This window comes from Haliotis rufescens, unplaced genomic scaffold (assembly GCF_023055435.1).
Source record: "Haliotis rufescens isolate VD_foot unplaced genomic scaffold, xgHalRufe1.0.p SCAF_19, whole genome shotgun sequence".
In the NCBI taxonomy this organism is placed as follows: domain Eukaryota; kingdom Metazoa; phylum Mollusca; class Gastropoda; order Lepetellida; family Haliotidae; genus Haliotis; species Haliotis rufescens.
The window spans coordinates 24,052,234-24,074,350 of record NW_025963879.1 but is presented as its reverse complement, the minus strand read 5'-3'; the positions used below and the strand labels follow the sequence as shown (position 1 = coordinate 24,074,350).

The 22,117-nt window shown below is 41.1% G+C and overlaps 1 protein-coding gene across 1 annotated transcript in view; it reads right to left on the bottom strand.

The window, feature by feature from the left end:
• Positions 1 to 13,817: 13,817 nt before the first annotated feature.
• The window catches only part of LOC124135394 (Fanconi anemia group A protein homolog), a 61,161-nt gene continuing 52,861 nt past the window's right edge, over positions 13,818 to 22,117 (bottom strand). Inside the window, exons 36-39 of the mRNA XM_048399031.1 lie at positions 18,434 to 18,576; positions 17,848 to 17,974; positions 16,512 to 16,604; positions 13,818 to 15,640 (exon numbers count right to left, since the gene is read on the bottom strand). Of these exons, the coding sequence (XP_048254988.1) occupies positions 15,572 to 15,640; positions 16,512 to 16,604; positions 17,848 to 17,974; positions 18,434 to 18,576 (432 nt within the window). The 3' untranslated portion in view covers positions 13,818 to 15,571. The remainder of the gene's footprint in view (positions 15,641 to 16,511; positions 16,605 to 17,847; positions 17,975 to 18,433; positions 18,577 to 22,117) is intronic.

Sequence of the window (22,117 nt, the reverse complement as noted above, 5' to 3'; positions counted from 1 at the left end):
CATATTTTGTCTGTTTTTCTTTAAAGTGATACAGAGAACCTTCGGGTAAAACGAAGCCAGTTCTGAGGTTACTAACTTTGTTTGTTTGTTTGTTTGTTGTTTTATGCTGCACTCAGCAATATTCCAGCTATATGACGGCGGTCTGTAAATAATCAAGCCTGGACCAGATAATCCAATGATTGACATCATGCGCATCGATCCAGGCGATTTGGATACTATGACATTCATCAACCAAGTCAGTGAGCCTGACCACCCGATCCCGTTAGTCGCTTCTTATGACAAGCATAACCGCCTTTTACGGCAAGCATGGGTTACTGAAGACACTTTGTTTGTGATGAATGTGTGTGTGTGTGTGTGTGTGTGTGTGTGTGTGTGTGTGTGTGTGTGTGTGTCTGGTGTGTGTGTGTGTCTGGTGTGTGTGTGGGGGGGGGGGGGGGGATTTTTATCTAAGGTCAATTCACGTTCATTTTATCAGGAAATGAGTTTATTCCACTAGTTGCAATAACTCTTGAACGGCGACTGTTCCTTTGTCTATCTGTTTCGGTTTATCCGAAATTTAGAATGAGATTTCTGTTTGTTTGTTGTTTAAACCCGCTTTCAACAATAATATAGTTATATGACTATATAGCCCCTAAATAGTCGAGTCTGGACCAGGCAACCCAGTTGTTGATAAAATGAACAACGATCTTAGTCATCGGGCTCTATGACTCACAATCAACCAAATCACCGAGCTTGATCACCCGATCCATCAAATCACCCCAACCCCAACCCCCACCCACCCCATCCACGAACACACCATTTGTTGCTGGGTACATATTCTAAACATCCTTCCAAAATGAGGTTTCTGAAAAAAACACGTTTTCATATAATCTAGGGAACCCCCAGCCTATGAGGGCTCTAACAATGGTCTAGCCATAAATATGGTCTAACATATAAATATAAAACGTCAATGTCAGAAAATAACCAGTCTAGATTATCCACAAAACAGATTCCATTGGGCGTAAAAACGAAATAGCGGTGAAAATTATATGAATGGATCACTGAAAATAAGTAATGACAATTGGTGTTCGCGAAAAGACCAAACACAATGCGTCATACATTGAAGGTAAACTTAAGCTCCTTTCAAAGCAAACACGAAGGACGTTAAGATACTTATATCCGTTAGTTAATCTCGTAAAAATTACTTTTGGTGTGACTCTAGAAAATGACGTTAAATATAGCCTTCATATTAATTACTGTGCTGGTTTACAACTGACGCCCTAATTATATAGCAGATTTAGTTCATGGTTAACCCAGAGAGGTTGTGAAGTGATTTGGTGGCGACTTGAGAAGATGCCAGAAGCCATCATGTATAGGTCAGGGATGTGTCCCCGCAAGGAAATACTTGATGAAACGTCAGAGCTCAAACACACTGCCTCTGTAACCAATTATCCGCACAAGCCAATTCTCAGTGACCCGAGCGGTGACATTTGGATCTGTGGACATTCTCCAGGTCAGGTAGTACCGAAGCACAGAGCGCTGGTCATACGCAGGGGGCAAGACGCTTGTGCAGCTAAACTAAGCCAGATGGTTATCGGCGTAATATCACTTCAAACATCGCTGCATGGGAGGTACATATTAAATACGAATCATGTTTCGTTGAACAAAGAAAGTGAAAATATCTGTACAGTGACAGTTTCTTGAAGCGCTGGCGAAGTGGGTGGGTCTATAAACAGAACTAGTGAAAATAACTCTTTTTTTGAAGAGAATAACCGGTTGTGTGTGTTTTGCTACTACATCGTGATTTTCAGATAGGTAGTTTATGAAAGGAAGATGGCGTCCTGATGGGAACACCTCGTGTAAATAGTTGCAGTGTTCCGAAACGATACTGATGTCGTGGAAATAGCTTAACTGTTGTTGGTGTGACTGAGGGATTCTTATCTGTGGAACAATATTGTGACAAATGGAATTTGCATAAAAACATCCCACAATACGGAAGGGTACTCACGGAGGGATGATGAAATTCAAAGATAGGCATATCACCGTAGCTTTATCGCAACCATCAGATATTCTTGTAAAGGAAATATATAGGCAAATGTGTAGGGGGTTCTATTACTTCTTCAACAGTGTGTTTGCTTCCCGAATAGAGCCGATGAAGTTGTGGCTTGTAGTGTGTGTCTACTTCTCTAAATGCCGTGTTCCTTACACAGCAAGGGGTCGATCCCTTGATATTGTGGGGCCGGGGGTGGGATTAGGTAGGGGTGGGGGTGCTGGTACATGTGTATTTGGGGGGAAAATATAACATTTCCCAAAACGTGAAAACAATAACTTGTCGTGAGATTTTACGCACAAAAAGCGTTCGTAGGACACGCTGGATGTTCTGAAAAATCATTAATGTGTTGTAGATCTAGAGTTGTTTGGTTCCTTCTCTGAGACAAAAGAAATGGTACGTCTTGAAGCGCCGACCGAAAATAGATTCTGTCTCAGACAAAAATCCCTCCGGAATATTAAATCGTCACTCGGTTAGTCCATCGATCTAAGGCGCCACAACTGATGACAGTGTTAACTACGTGTAGTTTGAATACCATATTGACACCCATTATGATCCTTGGTATCTTCTAGAGCTGAAGGAGTTCAATATTGTGGTATATTCAACGACCACGACAACTCTGGTGTTTCCCCATTATGATCCTTGGCATTTCTCGGGCTAAAGGAGTCCAATATTGTGGTATATTCAACGACCATGACAACTCTGGTGTTTCCCCATTATGATCCTTGGCATCTTCTGGACTGAAGGAGTTCAATATTGTGGTATATTCAACGACCACGACAACTCTGGTGTTTCCCCATTATGATCCTTGGTATCTTCTAGAGCTGAAGTAGTTCAATATTGTGGTATATTCACCGACCACGACAACTCTGGTATTTCCCCATTATGATCCTTGGTATCTTCTCGGGCTGAAGGAGTTCAATATTGAGGTATATTCAACAACCACGACAACTCTGGTGTTTCCCCATTATGATCCTTGGCATCTTCTAGCGCTGAAGGAGTTCAATATTGTGGTATATTCAACGACCACGACAAGTCTGTTATTTCCCCATTATGATCCTTGGTATCTTCTCGGGCTAAAGGAGTTCAATATTGTGGTATATTCAATGACCACGACAACTCTGGTGTTTCCCCATTATGATCCTTGGCATCTTCTAGAGCTGAAGGAGTTCAATATTGTGGTATATTCAACGACCACGACAACTCTGGTGTTTCCCCATTATGATCCTTGGCATCTTCTCGGGCTATAGGAGTTCAATATTGTGGTATATTCAACGACCACGACGACGGTGTTTTCTTCTAGCTGGCCGTTATATAACTCAAAATCTGTCTTAATGCGGCGCAACACATAACTCACTCACTCATACTCAGATTCCCGTTTACAGTTACTTGTATAAGAGATCACGGCGGAGCGTGTAAAGACCAGATCGGGGTACTCACTGGTACAAACTGATTCACATATGTTAGATCAATACAAACGTGTATGGTACAAACGTTCCCGCAAACGTGGCAGATTTAGCTTTTTGAGTTTTAAATATGCCTTCTACGGCGGCCATTTTGAATTCATGATGGGAATTATATAAGGAGAACCATCTGAATCCTACAGCTGACTAATGGCCGCAGATTCAGTTAACAATATAGCAGTGTAAATGCCAACTTTGAAGTTTGGACAAAATATGTTCAAAATCTCAATCTTCAAAGTGGAGATTTTTTTGAATATTATTTAACCTATGAAATGAAATGTTTAAAGAATTTTTGGTGAACCTATCTTTTAGTATATAGTAGAAGGACGTCCAAAGAATATCACAATTTTCTAAACAGAAACTGAAGAAATCGAGACTTGCCAACGTACTGTAGGCCTGCGTGGGAATTAATTAATGTGGTAACGCATTAATTTCATATTTTCAAAATATGTTTTTCACCTATCCTCGGGCCAGAAGTAAGGTAAAAATCTGAAACCATAAATACACTTTTTTTACAAATGACATAATGTTAAACACAAACATATGATCATCAATGTTTCTTTTCAAAGCTGAGACAGGGAGCATTTCATATTTTCTTAAAGTTCTTGAAGGAATGTCACAGGTCAGTTGAGGTCACAGGAGGATAAGAGGTGTCAAACAAATCAAAGTGATGGATTTTTTCTATAAGAGATGGTGGATGGAGAAATTAATCAAACATGACCTTGGCACGTCCCTCGTAGACCGAGAAATCCCCCAATTCCTTCATATTGGCACACTCTGTGGTGGTTAGTCAAGCCGAAGTCCTAAGGTTCGATTCCCCCTAGGGGTCCAACGTGTGAAGCCATTCTTGCTGGGATATTGCTGAGAGTGGCGTTTAACCCTGCTCACCGATTCATTTTACATTAGTTGGACGAAAACCTGATGTACGTTCAATATGGTGGCAGAAAGAATGGTCCCTTGATCCTAAAAGAACCAGGTTTGAATGTGTTACTCGGTGAACATACACTGATGTCACTCTAGTTTGTGTGACTAGTTTCTTCAAGCAATTCGTCCTGAAAGGATTTCATTATATCACAAAATGAAATATGAGCTACTATTTTACTCGTTCATAACTTTATCACATTGGCAGCTGAAATAATGTTTTAATACGTCATTCCATACTGCTTTTTGCCTCGGGGGATTAATTTTTTTCTCTTTGGGAAATTTCAAATTCAGAATTCTAAGGAGCAGGTGTATGCTGTCTGGTGTTAGTTGGTCGCTCAATATGACCCGCCTCTCATCCGGGTTGTTAGCTCTTCTCTTGGAGCAATAATACAGGCTTAGGGAAGCATGTACATGGTCCAAGCATAAACACCAGGCCGCCATATCTTGTCACCTGACTAAATAATCACTCGTCTCGGGTTCACAGCCGTGGAACTCTGTTACCAAACATCGGAACCGCTCGTCAAACGTCCGTTACTGTTAGATCTCTGTAGCATCTTCCCAGATGGATGGGCGGAGACATACAGTTAGATGGAATCACCTTTGCAGATTGTTGTATTTGTGAATCAAACTCTAGTTTATCATTCATGCAGTATACGTCAGATAATGATACTTCTGGTGCAATCCTGTTATGTTTTTTCGATTGGAGACTCGATAACCTTGAACGATAGTAATGGCAAATGACTTGAAGGGGCGGCGAGTTCGAGGGGCTTATGTGATGTCTATTAGATCTATACGGTGTAATGATTACTTGTTGTATTTGGGTTGTGTGTTTTAAACATTATGACTGTTTGAACACATGGCGTACGGAACAGAAGTTACATCAATCAACTGTTTATTATTTCTTATTTTCTAAATTGTCATGTTAGTTTGTTTGTTCTCTACGTGCATATGCCACTTATCTTACTATGCAATCATTACTGTTTCAATTTTAATAATGATTTCATTTCAAAAAGACCCATAAGTTTACAACCCGTCTTATCTAGCCTGTCTCCCCGACCCTTAAGAATAAATTAAAAAATGAATCCAACTCAAGTCTAGAATGATTGGCAAGTCTAGATTACCTCAACTCCAGGTATCAAGTATTGGTCTGGGTTCCTTTTGGATTTTACTTATTTTGTAGATATATGTTTGTTTTTTAAATAAAATGACTTTATTTCGGGAACTAAATGTAACCTTTATCGTAACATATAATTTATGCTTGTACATTTTATACTTGTCAAATGAGTGACAATCGAGCAATCAGCTTTTTCACATTGGTCGGTAATCGACTCGGTGCCTGACGAACCAGTGATCGATAGCCTGAGCAACTATCTACGCCGTCACGTTGGCACACAATCCATAGTGTCACATACTTTGTAGACACGCGGCTGATGAACCAGTGTGACAGTCTGAGAAGCTAAAACTCATTGTGCTAGCTGCATGACGCTACATGTAAGTAATCGAGTTTGGACCAGACAAACCAGTGATTAATATCATGATTAACGATCTGATAACGATGCATCACATTCAGCCAGGTCACACACTGTAACAATTTTGGTCCATTGGTGTACCTCGAGCGGGCACTTACTCACATGGAAGACTGGGAACATTTCGTAGCCTGGAAACCCCACGTCATCTCCGTGTCAGACTAACTTGTTAACTCACATTAAAATAGGTAGCCCAGTCGTCTAAGGTGAAGCATAATCGATATGCAGAGTTGTGCCCCTTATATGTTCCAGAATCCTATGATCGTGCGTTCGATTCTCATATTCGCCCTAGATATGATTCTTAGTTTGTCGTCAATATACCCGTGCTCATGGGTTTCACCAAAGTGGTAAAAATGTCAATGGTCAATCACTACAGGCTTTCCTTATACAGTGAGTGGATATGCAATGATATATCTGAAGTACTAGCGTTCAAAGTGGCATTAAACCCAACTCACTCACTCTACAGTATGAGATTCTCGTTACACCCATCGTCACGTCGTCTGTTGTGATTTCGAGTAAATATGAAAACATTAACCACATTGGTAATCACGTTCATTTTCTGTGCTGAGTTGCGTCCCTTGCTAGTTCCAGGCTCCACTAATTGTGACTTCTTATTACAGTTGAGCATTTGTAATGGAGACTGTAAAAGAACTATGGAAAGGGCTGTACTTCAAAGCACAGGACCATGTAACTGATAATAAAATAATCAAATTCGCCAAAAAATCGTCTGTGAGTTTGTTTGTTTGTTATTATTATTATTTACATGGTCCTGTGTTCAAAGGCATTTTCTGCTTCGGAGATCTTAAACCAGTGAAGAGGCGGAGACTCTTTATGTGATATTCAACTGGTCACTACCCTTTGCGATATACTTTCCAATGAAGCCTAGCACGCTCCAAGTACCATCTTCAAACATTACCGGGACCTTGGACATGTGGCACGGGCCGGGGTAGAGCTAGGGTGAGTGAGTGAGTTGGGTTTAACACCTCTTTTAACAGTATTCCAGTTATATCACGGTGTGTCAGCTTAATGTGGGAAGAAAGCCCGAAGTGATGCAGGTCTCAGACGTTTACCACTTCGGTGAAACCCACGTGCACGGGTATGGTACTGACAAACCTAGAAACGTAATTGGGGCGAACCAGGGTTCGAACCCACAATCATAGGTTTACAGCGACTTGCGGCGCCTTAGACGACTGGGCCACCCGTGCCCCCTGGAGCTAGGGACGTGTGTCTTCGGACTATTTAATATCGAACTGCCAAACTTCAATCTAGTTTAGGGTTTAATTTTACAAAAGCAATGAATGCTTCCTGTGTTTATTATATATAATGTAATACTACTAAGCTGCTCTGATGCTCAATTGCTTCTATTCCAGTACCAGTCTCTAGCATATGAAAAATATTTGTCACGATGTAATCCTTCCCTTCAAAATGAGCATTCAAAAGTGCAACTTCGCAAATCCTTGAGGTTTCTGCAAAAATAATTTTTCTTTAATCTTGGGATCCCTCAATCTACGAGAACTATTACAAGGCCCCTTGACCTTCATTCTAATGGTAAACAGTACATGTATTGCTCAACACGACCCACATGACCACATTCCACAGCCTGCTTATCGCGAGCCCACTACAGAACGGAGTCACTGTGAACATTCAAATACCATGGTGGATATAGTTCCAGCTTTGACAAAGATATACTGTTGTTGGTCGTCTGAAGCGATCTGAAGATACCATGGATTCCGTCTGCTCAAGAAAGGTTCATTTTAACCATACACAGCCGACCGTTGTAACTGTCGGAATATGACAGATATGTATACCATGAATAAAGGTATCTTTTGTATTTTTTGCCACATCAAACCTATCATCTAAGCATAAGGTATGAACCTTGTCGCCGGTTCCTGTTTTTCGAAGCCGTCAGTGGTCTTATCAACACTGTCTGTATATATTAGCTTTATAATCCCAGCTTGCTTCGCGTATGCAGTGCGGGGACAGGTGGCCCTTGTCACGTGCTGCGACAGTAAACTCTGCTATAGGAAAACCAGCTTGTTTTTTGTTTCCCAGCAAAAATAATCAGTAATGTCAGAACACCCAATTAGGTGTACGTCCGGGCCTCTTTCTGAATGAATCATTACCCGAATTTAGACAAGATGTTATCGTTTCAGAAGAACACATGCCAGCTAACGGTCATTCATCAACATGGAGGTTTGTGTTAAAATGGTAGATGTCTCGCAGATAATGACTTTAATATGTATGTAAAAGCTCGAAATGTCACAAATTACTGAAATGTAATTTTTAATTGGCAGGAGACAAAAGTTGTGCAGGGTTTTTATACTGACTGAATCAAGTGACTATGCTGAACGAGTTACGATATCACATGACCAGTGCCGTAGCCAGCCGGGGGCAGGGGGGGGGGGGGAGTTGCCCCCCTGGATTTTTTTTATAGAAAGCATTTTTCCTTGTGAAACTTGAATAAGAAATGAAAAATCTTATTTGCCCCACCTGTCAAAAAAAAACTACGGCCTTGATGACGGTCTAAAACTCAGATGCTCAAGGTCAGAATGTGTGTGAAAAACACGTATATAAGTACAATATGTATAATTTCAATAGACTTGTCATTGACATTAAGTAGAATTTTATTTTGTCACTGTCAAAAGAATATTGTTCTTGAATGTGATTCAGTCCCACAATAATTTGGCTCATGGTACGGAGATATCAGGACATGACCTTCATGTGAAGCTGTTAAAGTCAAGTGGAAAGATAAGTAATATATCTATAACATTTAGGCAGAAGTGAACTCCAAACGTGCCTGGAATTCCACATTCAGTCTGGGAGACAGGATAACACAGGGGTTGGAATTTGTTGTCATAAATCACTGAAAAAAAATGAATACATTCACACAAATACTTGCACTTGTGGCAGACCCATGAAGGTCCGGGTGGAATAGGTCTTCAGCAACCCATGCTTGCTGTAAAAGGCGACTATGCTTGTCGTAGGAGGCGACTAACGGGATCGGGTGGTCAGGCTCGCTGACTTGGTTGATGCATGTCATCGATCCCAATTGCGTAGATCGATGCTCATGATATTAATCACTAGATTAGCAATATCACGGCGGGGGACACCAGAAATTGGCTTCACACATTGTACCCATGTCGGGAATTGAACCCGGGTCTTCGGCGTGACGAGTGAACGCTTTAACCACTGGGCTACCCGACCGCCCCCATGAATACCTAACGCAGACACAGTATACTGACTCCGAACGACCAGTCTTTGTTTTAGCCCCTTAATCCTGAGGGCAACAAGTACCACCTTTTAACGTGTTTTGGTTTGACACGGTCCGGGGATCAAACTACCGACCTTTCGCAAGCCGGGCAAACGCTCTATCCAATAGACCACGAAGGCAGTCTTATGTCTTATGTTAGGTGACTGTATAAAATCCACAATTATTTCATTAGCACATGGCTTGCCTTATTTGGGATGTGTTAAAAGTTCAATACTTTACAATAAGTATTGCTCTAAAAAAACTGACGCAATGTCAGCTAGAATAAATAACTGTCTTTCCGTCAGGGTTCTGCGTGCGTGAGGTCAGTACGTGTATACGTGCGCACACTCATGTGTGCAGTGGTCCTCAAAGGAATCATCCGCTTGTTTGTTACTCGTGTATTTAAAAGCATTTAACAATCCATTTCCTCTACTGAAAAGTCGATTGCCTTAATTCGTACATGCGTTGTATTTAATCGTCGTTATTTATATATATACATGATCAATTATATATATGTATACATGATCATATCTTACGATCTTTTTCTCTCGTTTATACATATTGTGGGAAGAGATCGTGGTCATCAATAGCTCATGTTTATCTCGAGAAAGCAATGTTTTAAGTAAATCAGACTCGTCTTCAAACATTTTAAAATTAAGTGTTTCCATTCGTTCCAAATGCTGTTGTCTATTGATATTTGTTAAGAATGCATGATCTATCTTACAAAATACATTCTGATGTAGCTGTGTAAAATTCCCCGCCTTAGCTATCCCACAGCACTGCTCTGGCCTTCGTCCTGCGCCACGACTGTGGAATTTATATACTAGTATACATATATTTTTACTAAATGCCGAAGCAAATCTTGATCAAACTAAACCAAGTCTAGTTTCTCCATTCCACATGAAAACAGCAGAAAAAGAGGAAAGGTTCTTTTGAAATACAATTATTTGAAAAAAATGTTTTCATAGACTAAGTGTTAGTCTACTCCTGTCCATTAGACAGCAGGTCAACATCTAGTCTCTGAAATGAAACTAGTTTACAGAAAGAAACAGTTGTTATATTGTGTGAAGGTCAGCAGTGGATGAGGAGCCCTGGAATGGCTGCTGACCACACGTGACTGACCCGCTGACAGTTTTATTACAAAACAACATCCTTCCAGATAGGGCACTTTTCTGCTGATTGCAGTGGAGTGTGTCACTTTAAGTGACGGGGTAACATGCAGGAGGCAGATGTACCGTAAGTCCCCATGGTCCCTTGTATGGTGGCCTAACTATGGTTGCTGGTGGTCTATAGCCCTTTTTAATGATGTATCGTTATGAAGTCAATTTTTTATGGTTACGTACTATGATTGTTTGTGTTTTTCTAACGCCGCACTTAACAATATTCCAGCTATATGACGGCGGTCTGTAAATAATCGTGTCTGGACCAGATAAACCAGTGACTTACATCATGAGTATCGACCTACTCAACTGGGATCGATGACATGCATCAACCAAGTCAGCGAGCATGACCAAACGATCCCCTTAGTCGCCTCTTACGGCAAGCATGGGTTGCTGAAGACCTATTCTACCCCGGATCTTCATGGAGAGGTAACATACTGTTTTAAGATCTATGCGTGATAGTTTAGTGCTTTAACTGCCCTTTTTCGACAGGTTTTATTGTCTATTTCATGTATTATTACTGTACAACTTGATTTGGTCACGATATGGCTGAAATAATGCCGATGTGACCCTAAATCTGAACTCATTCACTCAGTGACGCTGCCCACATTTAGAGATCTTATTATGTATTTTCATAATGTAGTTTTCATCGTTACATATAATGTAGTAGTACAATACTTGACATACGCGTGGTTGGTTGTTGCCCTACGCTGCACCTGTCAAACTAGTGGTTGATAGCACGATCAATGAACGATAAACGCCGGGTGATGGTGACAGTAAGGTCACTCAATGCAACCATGTGAGCCCATTGTGCTCTTTAGTGGGCACTGTCCCAAGGACTGGGGACATTGGTGCCCTGATCCCCCAGCTCATCTTCCTGAGGCAAGGGAGTTAACAGACTATAAAAGTCCAGTTTCCACCCTTGCCGAACTAGGCTGCAATTATGGAGTGACATTTTGGCTGGACTAACGAGTCTATGCGTAGTCCAATCAAAATTGTTCAACAGGCAAGACATCCGGTTCCTAAACAACATTGATTTCAAGTGAAGATTTCGGTCGACTGCAGGATTTGCAAAGCATGTGTACCGCCAACCGGGCTTCGACAGAAATTTTGCAAATTCTTTCATGTTTTTAATCAAGTCGCTCACTTTTATTACAATATAGATCTTGATTATTGAGTTGAGCGTCTTGACTGGGCGCCGTCATATCGTTTGAAGCAAATGCAAGTGATATGAGAGATGGAATCTGATTGGTCAATAGGAGGAACATAAAAGGGACATAACTCGTAATAGCCACTGGTAGCGCTACGATCGAGCCTGGAAATTCCAGCCGAGTTCGGCAAGGGTGGAAAGTGGAGACTTTTATAGTCAGTTAAAGCCCTTGCCTCAGGAAGATGCCAGTTCAATGGCTCTACAAAACACACTTTCCCCGCCGTGAAGATTCCGGGTTAGAACAGTTCCCGATTAGCTAGGCGATACTGAATATAAAGACCACGGGTATATAGTAATTCTATCCTTGTGAAAGACAAGTATTAAAAAAAACCGGACAGAAAAGTCTAACGACGCTAGTCTTTTCTATGGATAACTTGTTCTTATTATTTATATAATCAAGAATTTATGATTTAAACTAATAATGATTGCCATTAAGACTTGAGCTAGTGTACCCTTTCAGCCAACGCTGGTCGGAAGAGGCGACAACAAGGATCGGGTGATCAGGGTCACTGACGTGTGTCACCGTCACCCGACGGCGTGGATATCATTGCACATGTCAATCACTGTGTTGTCTGATCCAGGCTCGATTATTTATACGCTGCTAACAAAATGGTATATTGATGAGCGCGGCGTTAAACAACAAACGAAACAGTTTAATGTTACAGTACGACTCCAGCTGACGTTGTCATCAGAAAAAAACATACGAGATCTCCAATAAGACGACCAACTTGTGCTATTCCAGTTTCGCCGTCTTTATAAAACACATACTCGGTTTACGCGAGTGCTAAGTAGGGTTACGGCTTGTCTTTCAAACAAGTCTTGCATTCCAATTCTTTATCTGGCAGAAGCAAACCTCCGTCCCAGGTTGTCCAGACTCCCCAGTCAAACCATGACGCACCACCGCTCCACGCATTAATGGCCAATTAGATGCATTTCCAGAACCCGTTAATCCTCCTTGCTCTCCCAGATCCCCTTTCCGGCAGAAATATGCTCCAATACACATGTGGCATGAGAAAGGCTTAGCTGGGTCTCCATGGTATTTGTACACAGATTAGGACTTCTTGTGGAATAAGCTCTCTTAAAGACAGAATCCTTGACGATGGACGACCACAGGTCAAACCTGCTTTAACATTGCGTTATCTCCCTGTGGTATTAAACGACCTGCTTGTAAACATATATAACCCATTTTACATTATCTGGAGTTATATTGATGTTTGTAGCACCAATGAAGTTACAGCCTATGCATGTTGTCAACACCCTGTGAGGCATGCTTATCATTAGGAAAGATACGCAAAGCATCCCCATCACAAAGATGTTGCTGATGTAGAGAATCTATATAGGTCTTATGTAACTCCCTGGTGAATGTAAACTGTGCGTGGATTGCAAGCATGTCAGAACTGCATCTGGGGCGAGAAATGTGCTGCTTGTGAATCATAGTAACTGTCACACACTCATCCCGTTGGTGGAGGTAATAACATGGACTGATGGGAGAGTTCTTGACAGTTCTTGACAGTGCTTGACAATTCCTATCCATATCAGAGAAAATGCGGATCTTGAGGGGATGAAGGCTGCAGTCCCTCTTCTTTATCACATGAAGAACCCAGTTGGTGATATATCTTTAACATGACACGATAACAGACGAGCTGCCAAAGAAAAAAATGCACTCTTCCTTTTCCAAAGAGTTGCAATCCCCCTTGTGGAGTCACACATGCACATTATGTAACCTGTGGCCAGTTGAGTGAGTGAATGAGAGCGCATGGGTATGAATATACACCTCTATTAGCAATGTTCCTGCCATATCAGGGCTCAACACATTGTACCCAGGAGGGACAAGCGAACACTTTAACCATGGTGCTACCAAACCGTCCAAAGAAACAAAAATAGAGCTGAACATGGGTTACTTTTGTTCATTTGATCTGCCAACACAAACACATAAAAATCCGCGAAAGTAAAAATATTTATTCATAACATGTACAAAATATAACAGTAACAGTTTAAACAAATCATCATTTCATTATGAAATGAATAGCTTCAACATTTAATCTCCAATACCCAATAAAGTAAAGAGTGAGTGAGTATGGTTTTACAAGGCTTTTAGCAATATTCCAGCAATATCACGGCAGGGGACACCAGAAATGGGCTTCACACATTGTACCCATGTCCGTAATCGAAACCCGGGTCTTTGGCGTGCCGAGGGAACGCTTTAACCACTAGGCTACCTGATGGCCCCAATATTAAAGAAAAGAAAGAATATACAAATTTGTTTGGGTTTTGTTTAACACTGAACTCAGCAATATTCCAGCTATATGATGGCAAACTGTAGATAATTGAGTCTTGACCAGACAATTCAGAGATCAATACTGTGAGCAACGATCAACATCGTTGGAGTACAAGGAAACACTATCAACCAAGTCACCGAGTCAGACCACCTCATTTATTAATCGCTTCTTATGACCAGCATAGATTCCTGGGGACCTACTAGCATAGGTTGCTGCCAATCTATTCTAATCTGAATCCCCACACTGACAGAGAAATATACAGGAAAAACAAATTAAGGATGACTTCAATGAGGTAAAGTTTAGGATCTCATCAACAATATCTCAACCATAGTGATTTGATGAGGAGCATTTGACTGCACACTGCAGTAAAGTCAATCTTTGTTCCGTTCCCTTTCTTATTTCCATCAGTATATTTGAAGTGACAGCAATACACTCTGCTCCAGAAGCAGCCAGCTGTTTACACAGAATATACACTCATGACATCCAATTCAATAACAACCCTGGCAGGATGAGATAGCATGAGGTATTCCTGATGATAATGATACTACACCTGGGGCAGTGACTGGGTGTAAGTGGGTGGCCTCACCTTTAACATCTGTCAAGAGTTTCACTTTTTTAGCCCTAAATAACAGTTCAGTAAGGGAGGTCTGTTGATGTAGTGAGTGACAGATTCGGTCTTCAACTTTGGAGATAAAATGGAGATATAACATTGAGACAGGATTTATCAAATCTTTTCTTTGAAACCATGCTATTAGAAGATTACCATTGGAGCTTCTATGTTGATACCAATGCATTACTCCATTCCCATTGTTTGTTAACTGGGAACTTTAGTGTTGAGTCCTGATTAAGCAGGGATTCAGGTATTACATTCACGTACACACAGCATTACCAACCAGATCATAAGTCAACATGTTGAAATCAGGAAGTCCTCTTTCTTATTTTAACAACCAGTATTTGCAAGATTGAACAGGATTAATCTTGTGTTTGCAGAAGAGTATAATTGTGTTTAATGAATATTTTGATTAAAATAAACGGACACTTCTCTTCATCAGCAGATTCATCTCTCCTTCCAGGTTCTTGACTTACCGTTCACACAAGATGAACAAACTCATGACCTGTACAGATCGGCTGTTGTATACCGATGGACACTTTGCATGGATGATCTATTCACTACCTGCCTGTCATCAGTCAGGACAAGACAAGATGGTGGAAGTCAGACCTAGATCTCCAGATACCGATGGACACTTCCCTGCATGGTGTGATCTATTCACTACATGCCTGTCATCAGTCAGGACAAGACAAGATTGTGGAAGTCAGACCTAGATCTCCAGATACCGATGGACACTTCCCTGCATGGTGTGATCTATCACTACCTGCCAGTCATCGGTCAGGACAAGACAAGATGGTGGAAGTCAGACCTAGTTCTCCAGATACCGATGGACACCTTGCATGGTGTGATCTATCACTACCTGCCTGTCATCGGTCAGGACAAGACAAGATGGTGGAAGTCAGACCTAGTTCTCGAGTTATGGATGGACACCTTGCATGGTGTGATCTATCACTACCTGTCGTCGTCGGTCAGGACAAGACAAGATGGTGGAAGTCAGACCTAGTTCTCCAGATACCGATGGACACTTCCTGCCCTCCATTGGGACAAGACAAGACCGTGAAAGTCAGACCTAGTTCTCTGGATGCCAATGGACAACTCCTTGCCTGGTGTTTTCTATTCATTACCTCCCTGCCGCCAGTCGAGACAAGACAAGATGCTGGAAGTCGGGGCCAGCAGATGACAATTCATTCTGAAAGCAAGAGTAGGATAACTGTACATAGATAAACAATTACATCACCTCAGAATGGTTATTATTGTGTGTGTGCATAAACAAATTTACACAAAATCAGATTTTTCAGATTAAAACTGTTTCAGTGCTATTCCATTTTCTATTCAGTAGTGCAGCTGTAGAGTCACTTCAGAGTGAGTGAGTGAGTTGGGTTTAAAGCTGCTTTGAACAGTATTTCAGTTATATCACAGTGTGTAAACTTAATGTGGGAGGAAACCCATGAGCACGGCCGCGGGTATGGTGCTGACAAACCTAGAAACAAAATCAAGGCGAACCGGGATTCAAACTCACAATCACAAGTTTCTGGCGTGCCCAAGGGACGCGGAATTGCAACACCTGAGACAACTGTGCCCCCATCAACTTCAGAACAACCAGTAACATTTAACATGGTCAAGACTTAGTGCTGGTGCTCTGACTAAACTCAGTTTGAAAACATGTTTCAGGCTAAATTTCAGTGGTTACTCTGCCGTTTCTCATGCAGCAGTGCCGCCGCCTCACTGGACAAGTGTAAAAGATGACTATGCTTGTTGTAAGAGGCGACTAATGGGATCGAGTCGTCAGGCTCGCTGACTTGGTTGATGCATGTCATTGTATCCCAGTTGCGTGGATCGATGCTCATGATATCAATCACTAGATTGTCTGGTCCAGACTTGATTATTTACAGACCTCATCATGGTGCTGGAACATTGCTGATTGCAGTGTTAAGTAACAAACAAAACTTATCTTGTCACTGGATACAACTACAGTCGACCCTTTCCCATGTTAGCCCTAACAAACACTGATCACAGTTCCTGTTTGATGGCACCTGTTGTTACAAAGTCAATCTAACTACCTGATCAACTGACTGTAGACTCTCCAGACTGACGCTGTTGAGCACATTCTTCAGAAACTGTGCACACTTTGACAACTGGAGCAGAGAAATGCTCTGAAATAAAAACACAGCCAACACTTCACACTACATTAATAACAGGAGAAACCAAAGGGCAAATTAACAAGAGTGATGATGATAATACTCACCATCATAATTATTACTTATATTTGTGTGACGTGAATTGAAATGGGGTTTTATGTCGTGTCAAAGATTATTGCAAATATATAGCAACATGCATGCATGTGCGTGTGTGTGGCTGCTTGTACTTTATGATGATAATACTCACCATCATAATTATTACTTATATTTGTGTGACGTGAATTGAAATGGGGTTTTATGTCGTGTCAAAGATTATTGCAAATATATAGCAACATGCATGCATGTGCGTGTGTGTGGCTGCTTGTACTCGTCTGGACTGATGCCGATTTTATAGTGCTAGCCCACTGATATACCATCCCGCAGTTTAACATGAATACCCCACTCACACACAGTATACAGACTCCGAGCTGACCAGTCCCCTGAATGCCGAGTGCCGGGCAGGGTAACCACCAGACAACAGAGGTGGTCACTTATATTTGAGACAATGTGAGGAAAATAATGTGATGAACTAATACAATACAGTTACTCATATGACGGCCAATGTAAGGTTTGAGATTTTAACCCCTGCTTGCCTAATCTTGGCAGAAGAAAGCGATTTAGTCCTTTATCCTCATGATGATTCATAATCACATTTGAGTACCCAGTACTACTTGGGCCACTTTCTACATGACCATTTATGTTAGTTTGCTTTGTCTCAGTGCAGAATAATCCCATCCCCTATCATCCATCTTCTTGAGGCAAGGGAGTTAACTGACTGTAAAAGTCCAGTTTCCACCCTTGACGAACTAAGCTGGAAATTCTGGGCTCGATCTTAGTGCCACCAGTGGCTATTACAAGTTACATGTATGTCCCTTCTATTGACCAATCAGATGCCACCTCAGATATCACTTACATCTGCTTCAAACAAAATGGCGGCACCCAGTGAAGACGATCTGATCGATAATCAAGATCTATATTGTAATAAACTTTGCTAAGTGCTTCAAATCACGTGAGCACCTTGATATAAAACATGAAATGGTTTGGAAAATGTCAGTTGACAGTAAGTTGACGGTACACATGCTTTGCAAATCCTGCAATTGATGGCAGTTAATTGATGGTGAGTTAACTCCCTTGCCTAGGGAAGATGCTATCATCAAATGGTTGGTCCCTAATGCTGTAACTTTTCCATCAGTCCTCATCCAGGCGCCTGTCACGTTACCTGATTCCTGACAGTGTCCTCAAATTGCCGACACACCTGGCTGTAGGTGTGCATCACACTGGTCAGAGTTGAGGGAGACGCCCCAAACGTGTGACACGCATCACTAAGCTTCATCTCAGCCACACATCTAAATATAGAGGGAACAAACTAAGCCACCCATACAACTCTTTGTTGGATTTGTAAAACATAAATATTAGTGAAGGAATGGAGTTTTAAACTGCAGTCAGTGGTAATACAGTTACATGACCCTGCCTGCACAGGGTAAATGAATGGACTGACAAACCAGTGGTCGATAGGGTGAGCAACAATTCTCACATACCTGGCCAGGCCACAGGTGACAGTTTGTCTTTCTTGATGGCTACCCATCTATGGACAGGTCACTTGCCCGTCCATTGTTACCTACCAATCTCCATTTGAGGTGTTCCAATACATATATATTCTTTCAGGTATGCTCAAGGAATTTACATCCATGAAAATCATGACACAAGGTGGGGCTCATCCCTGACACAAATCATGAATTCATTGCAAACAAATATGTAAAAATGACAATATGTCTCCATAAAATGAACACATGTTTTGAACTTACTGTACTAATGCAGTCTTCCTGAATGTCCTTGCACTATGGGAGGCAACTCTTGTTTCCAGCAGATCCTTGTCAGCAAGAGCAACCAGGACATGATGGTGTGTGGCGATGATGCTTGTCAGTGACATCCGGACATCAGTGAGGTACTGACAGGCAGAAGTAACACAATCAAACCACAAGCATTGCACATGTACAGTTACACACAGCATGGTATAGAGTTTAAAGTTTATACTATAAACATTGGCGAACAGCAATGTTTTCAATGTGAAGGATACATCAATTCCAGCTTTTCCACATCTTACCGCAGCAAAGGTGTTAACTAACTGTGATAGTCCAGTTTCCACCCTTGCCGAAGTAGGCTGTAATTTCTGGGCTCGACCATTGCGCCACAAGTGTCTATTCCGAGTTATGTCCCTTCTATGTCCCTCATATTGACCATTCAGATTCCACCTCTCATATCACTTGCAACTGCTTCAAATAAAATGGCGGCACCCAGTTAAGACAATCTGATCTATAATAAAGACCTTTATTGTAATAAAACGGGTCTGGGAAGTCCCCAGCACGAATAAATACAGAAGCATTGTTTCTAATCATTTAGACCCTTGAACTTAGCATTTTAGCATACATTGGTATAAATCCAAGAGTTTGACTGAACACCTGTTCAAAAATATCCTCGCTACGACCCATCCTATTAAATAAATCAAAGAAATGCATACCCAAACTACTGACGCAATACATATGTTTAGTGACAAGTGACAGTCCACAGGAATCTAGAAATTTATTGTATGAACATTGTTGGAAGGTCCGATGTTCATACAGTTAGGCCCTCACCTCGATGAATGGTCATACTCCAATGAACTCACACAAAGTGAAAGTCAAGTCTTAATTGTAAAACCAGATATAAACTTTCCTTGCCTGACAAGTCTCTAACATTAAAATAACTGCAATTCCACATTACAAACTTGCATCAGATAAGATAAGATAATAAGATAAGATAATATTTATTGCAGAAACGTTCCATTACGGGACAGATACAATTTTAAAAGACAAGACATTATGATTCATATATACATATACAGACATACATAATTTACTTTACAGTGACTGAGATAGGGTTCTAATTTTATTTCATTTTTAACTATCCTGTATGTCCTAAGTTTGTTTCCTGTGCCTCTTGTTGCATTTACATCTTGAAGAGATTCCTTGAAGAGGGAGTTGAATTTAGATTTGATTGTCTCTTTGAATATTGGTGATAGGAAAGCTGAAGTACTCAAATTGTGTTTTCCTAAGAATAGATTGAGCTGGTAAACCCATCCTAATCGTTTTTTCACCAAATATGTACTTTCTGTAAAAGTGTTTTGAAGTATTATGTTTATGGAAGAACATACATTTGCTATTTTGATTAATACTGTGTAGATAAGAGGGTAGAGTCAGAGATATGGTCAGCCATACATACATCAATCAACATTTACTGAGAAACACATCTTTGACAAAATATGACTCTTCTGATCCTTAGCAAGTATATATTGAACAAACAACTGTGCTTTGGTTTACAAATCAAGGTCAGACAATAGATCTGGTATGAGTGTAGTTTGTCCGACCTGGTCTCCGCAAGAGATAGTTGTCCTATCTCGGCATCACAACAGGGGACATTGTACCCATGTTTGATGTAGTGACCAGGAAGGGTGTCAGAGTTCTTCCAGTCAAATGTCTGGTAGTCTAGCATTCATTGTTTTCGGAGGTGTCTGAATATTCTCATGATCTTTATTGCACGGTTCAAAATATGCTCATTGAAGGAATGAACTCAAGTCATCTCTGATGTTCTTTTCATAATACCGGTGACCTGTAGGGGGCTGGTCATTTGTTATTTAAAACAATGACACAGGGATAGAGGGGGGTCGGCAAAATTTAACAACCATTACTTATAACTGGTAACTTATATAGGGGTGTGGTGCATGGGTGTGTGTGTGCGTGTGTGTGTGTGTGCGTGCCATGAAATGTTTTCACATAAATGGGGAGGGGGTGTCACCCCAGTACTCATGTTCAGTCACTAACTCTGCTGAAGTGGATGCTTATAAACCTTTTAATTACCTGATCACTTCAGGGACTGTGTCCATAGAACATGTACCAACGTATGTCATTCTCTAAATGCCCCCGAATCTGAATGACCATTTCATTCTTCTGGGTTCAGCAGTTGCTGTGATATTATTAATGAAATATTTCGTTTCTGATAACATTGTGAACCAGTAATTTTACCTCTGGTATTTACAATGTTTTCCCCTGAATGTCCTGAAGAAATAGTTTGGATTTCTTGTCTGGGAAATCAATTATATGTCTTGAATCAGTCACCAACTAATAATATAGAATAGAACCAGTGCAGGTTCAACAAGATTGGCGTGGAATCCTTGTGTTACTTGAGTACAAACATCACGGCAGATACATTAGGAATACATCAAGCTTCATACTGCTGTCAGTGTAATAGAGAACAAGTTCCTCCTGTGAACTAGCCCTTCTGTCTTGTCTGCCTGTGATCAGTAACAACCCCTTCCCCAGTGTCTGTGTAGGAAACGATTCACTGGTGGCGGATTTGCTCCCCTCACACTTCTCCTGTCGACACAATGCTAATATCCCGAAACCCAACACTCACCTTAGATCGGAGATATTTGGTACAAGGGCTAATATTTCTCCCAAGGGACATCTTCTCTCAATTTTTACAAATCTTATAAACCTCTTCAGGATCTAATTGGCTTCGTACACCACGCTGCTGGCATTTCTTTTTGCCACATTATTTTTTTAGTCATGCTTTAAAAACAAGCAATTTTTTATCCTATCAGGATGAAAAGATATAGTTATCTTTTTCCCGAAAAAAACCAAATCATGTATCAAGACATTACTGGACAGTTTATTTTTAAGGCATGCGTGAAGCAAGATTATTTCGTTCCAGCAATTCATTGGCAGGATTATATTTTTCATAACAAATCCTTACAGGAGATTTGACTGTCCCTAATCTGTGTGGTTGTGGTTGTGGTTGTGGTTGTGGTTGTGGCTGTGGCTGTGGTTGTGGCTGTGGCTGTGGCTGTGGTTGTGGTTGTGTTGGGATTGGTATAACGTCGAGTTAAAGAATATTTCACTTCAATAGCAATGTGTATGCTTGTCTGTTTGTACTAGTCCAGACTATATAGTGCAAGCCCACTCAGATACCAAGCTGCAGTTTAACAGGGTCATTACCTGACAAAGACAGATTAAACTCGGAGCCAGTCATTCCATATTTACCCCCTTAAAACCGAGCCCCAGTCTAACAATAGACTCCATCTTTTAATGTCTTTGGATATGGCGCGGCTGGGGATTAAACCACCAAACTTCCGTTCTCCAGGCATATCTTCTATCCTATTACAACACGGAGCTGCAACCCATCCTAAATGAACCACCATAGGTGGATTACAAATGAGAAAATATTTATAAACCGGCCTGAATGGAACTCTGTAAATGGTGTATTACTACAATGTCATCCAATTAAGAGCGACACAGGGTCCTATTCTAATCTGGGTCCACACAGGGTCCTATTCTAATCTGGGTCCACACAGGGACATATTCTAGCCTGGGTCCACACAGGGTCCTATTATAGCCTGGGTCCACACAGGGACCTATTCTAACCTGGGTCCACACAGGGACCTATTCTAACCTGGG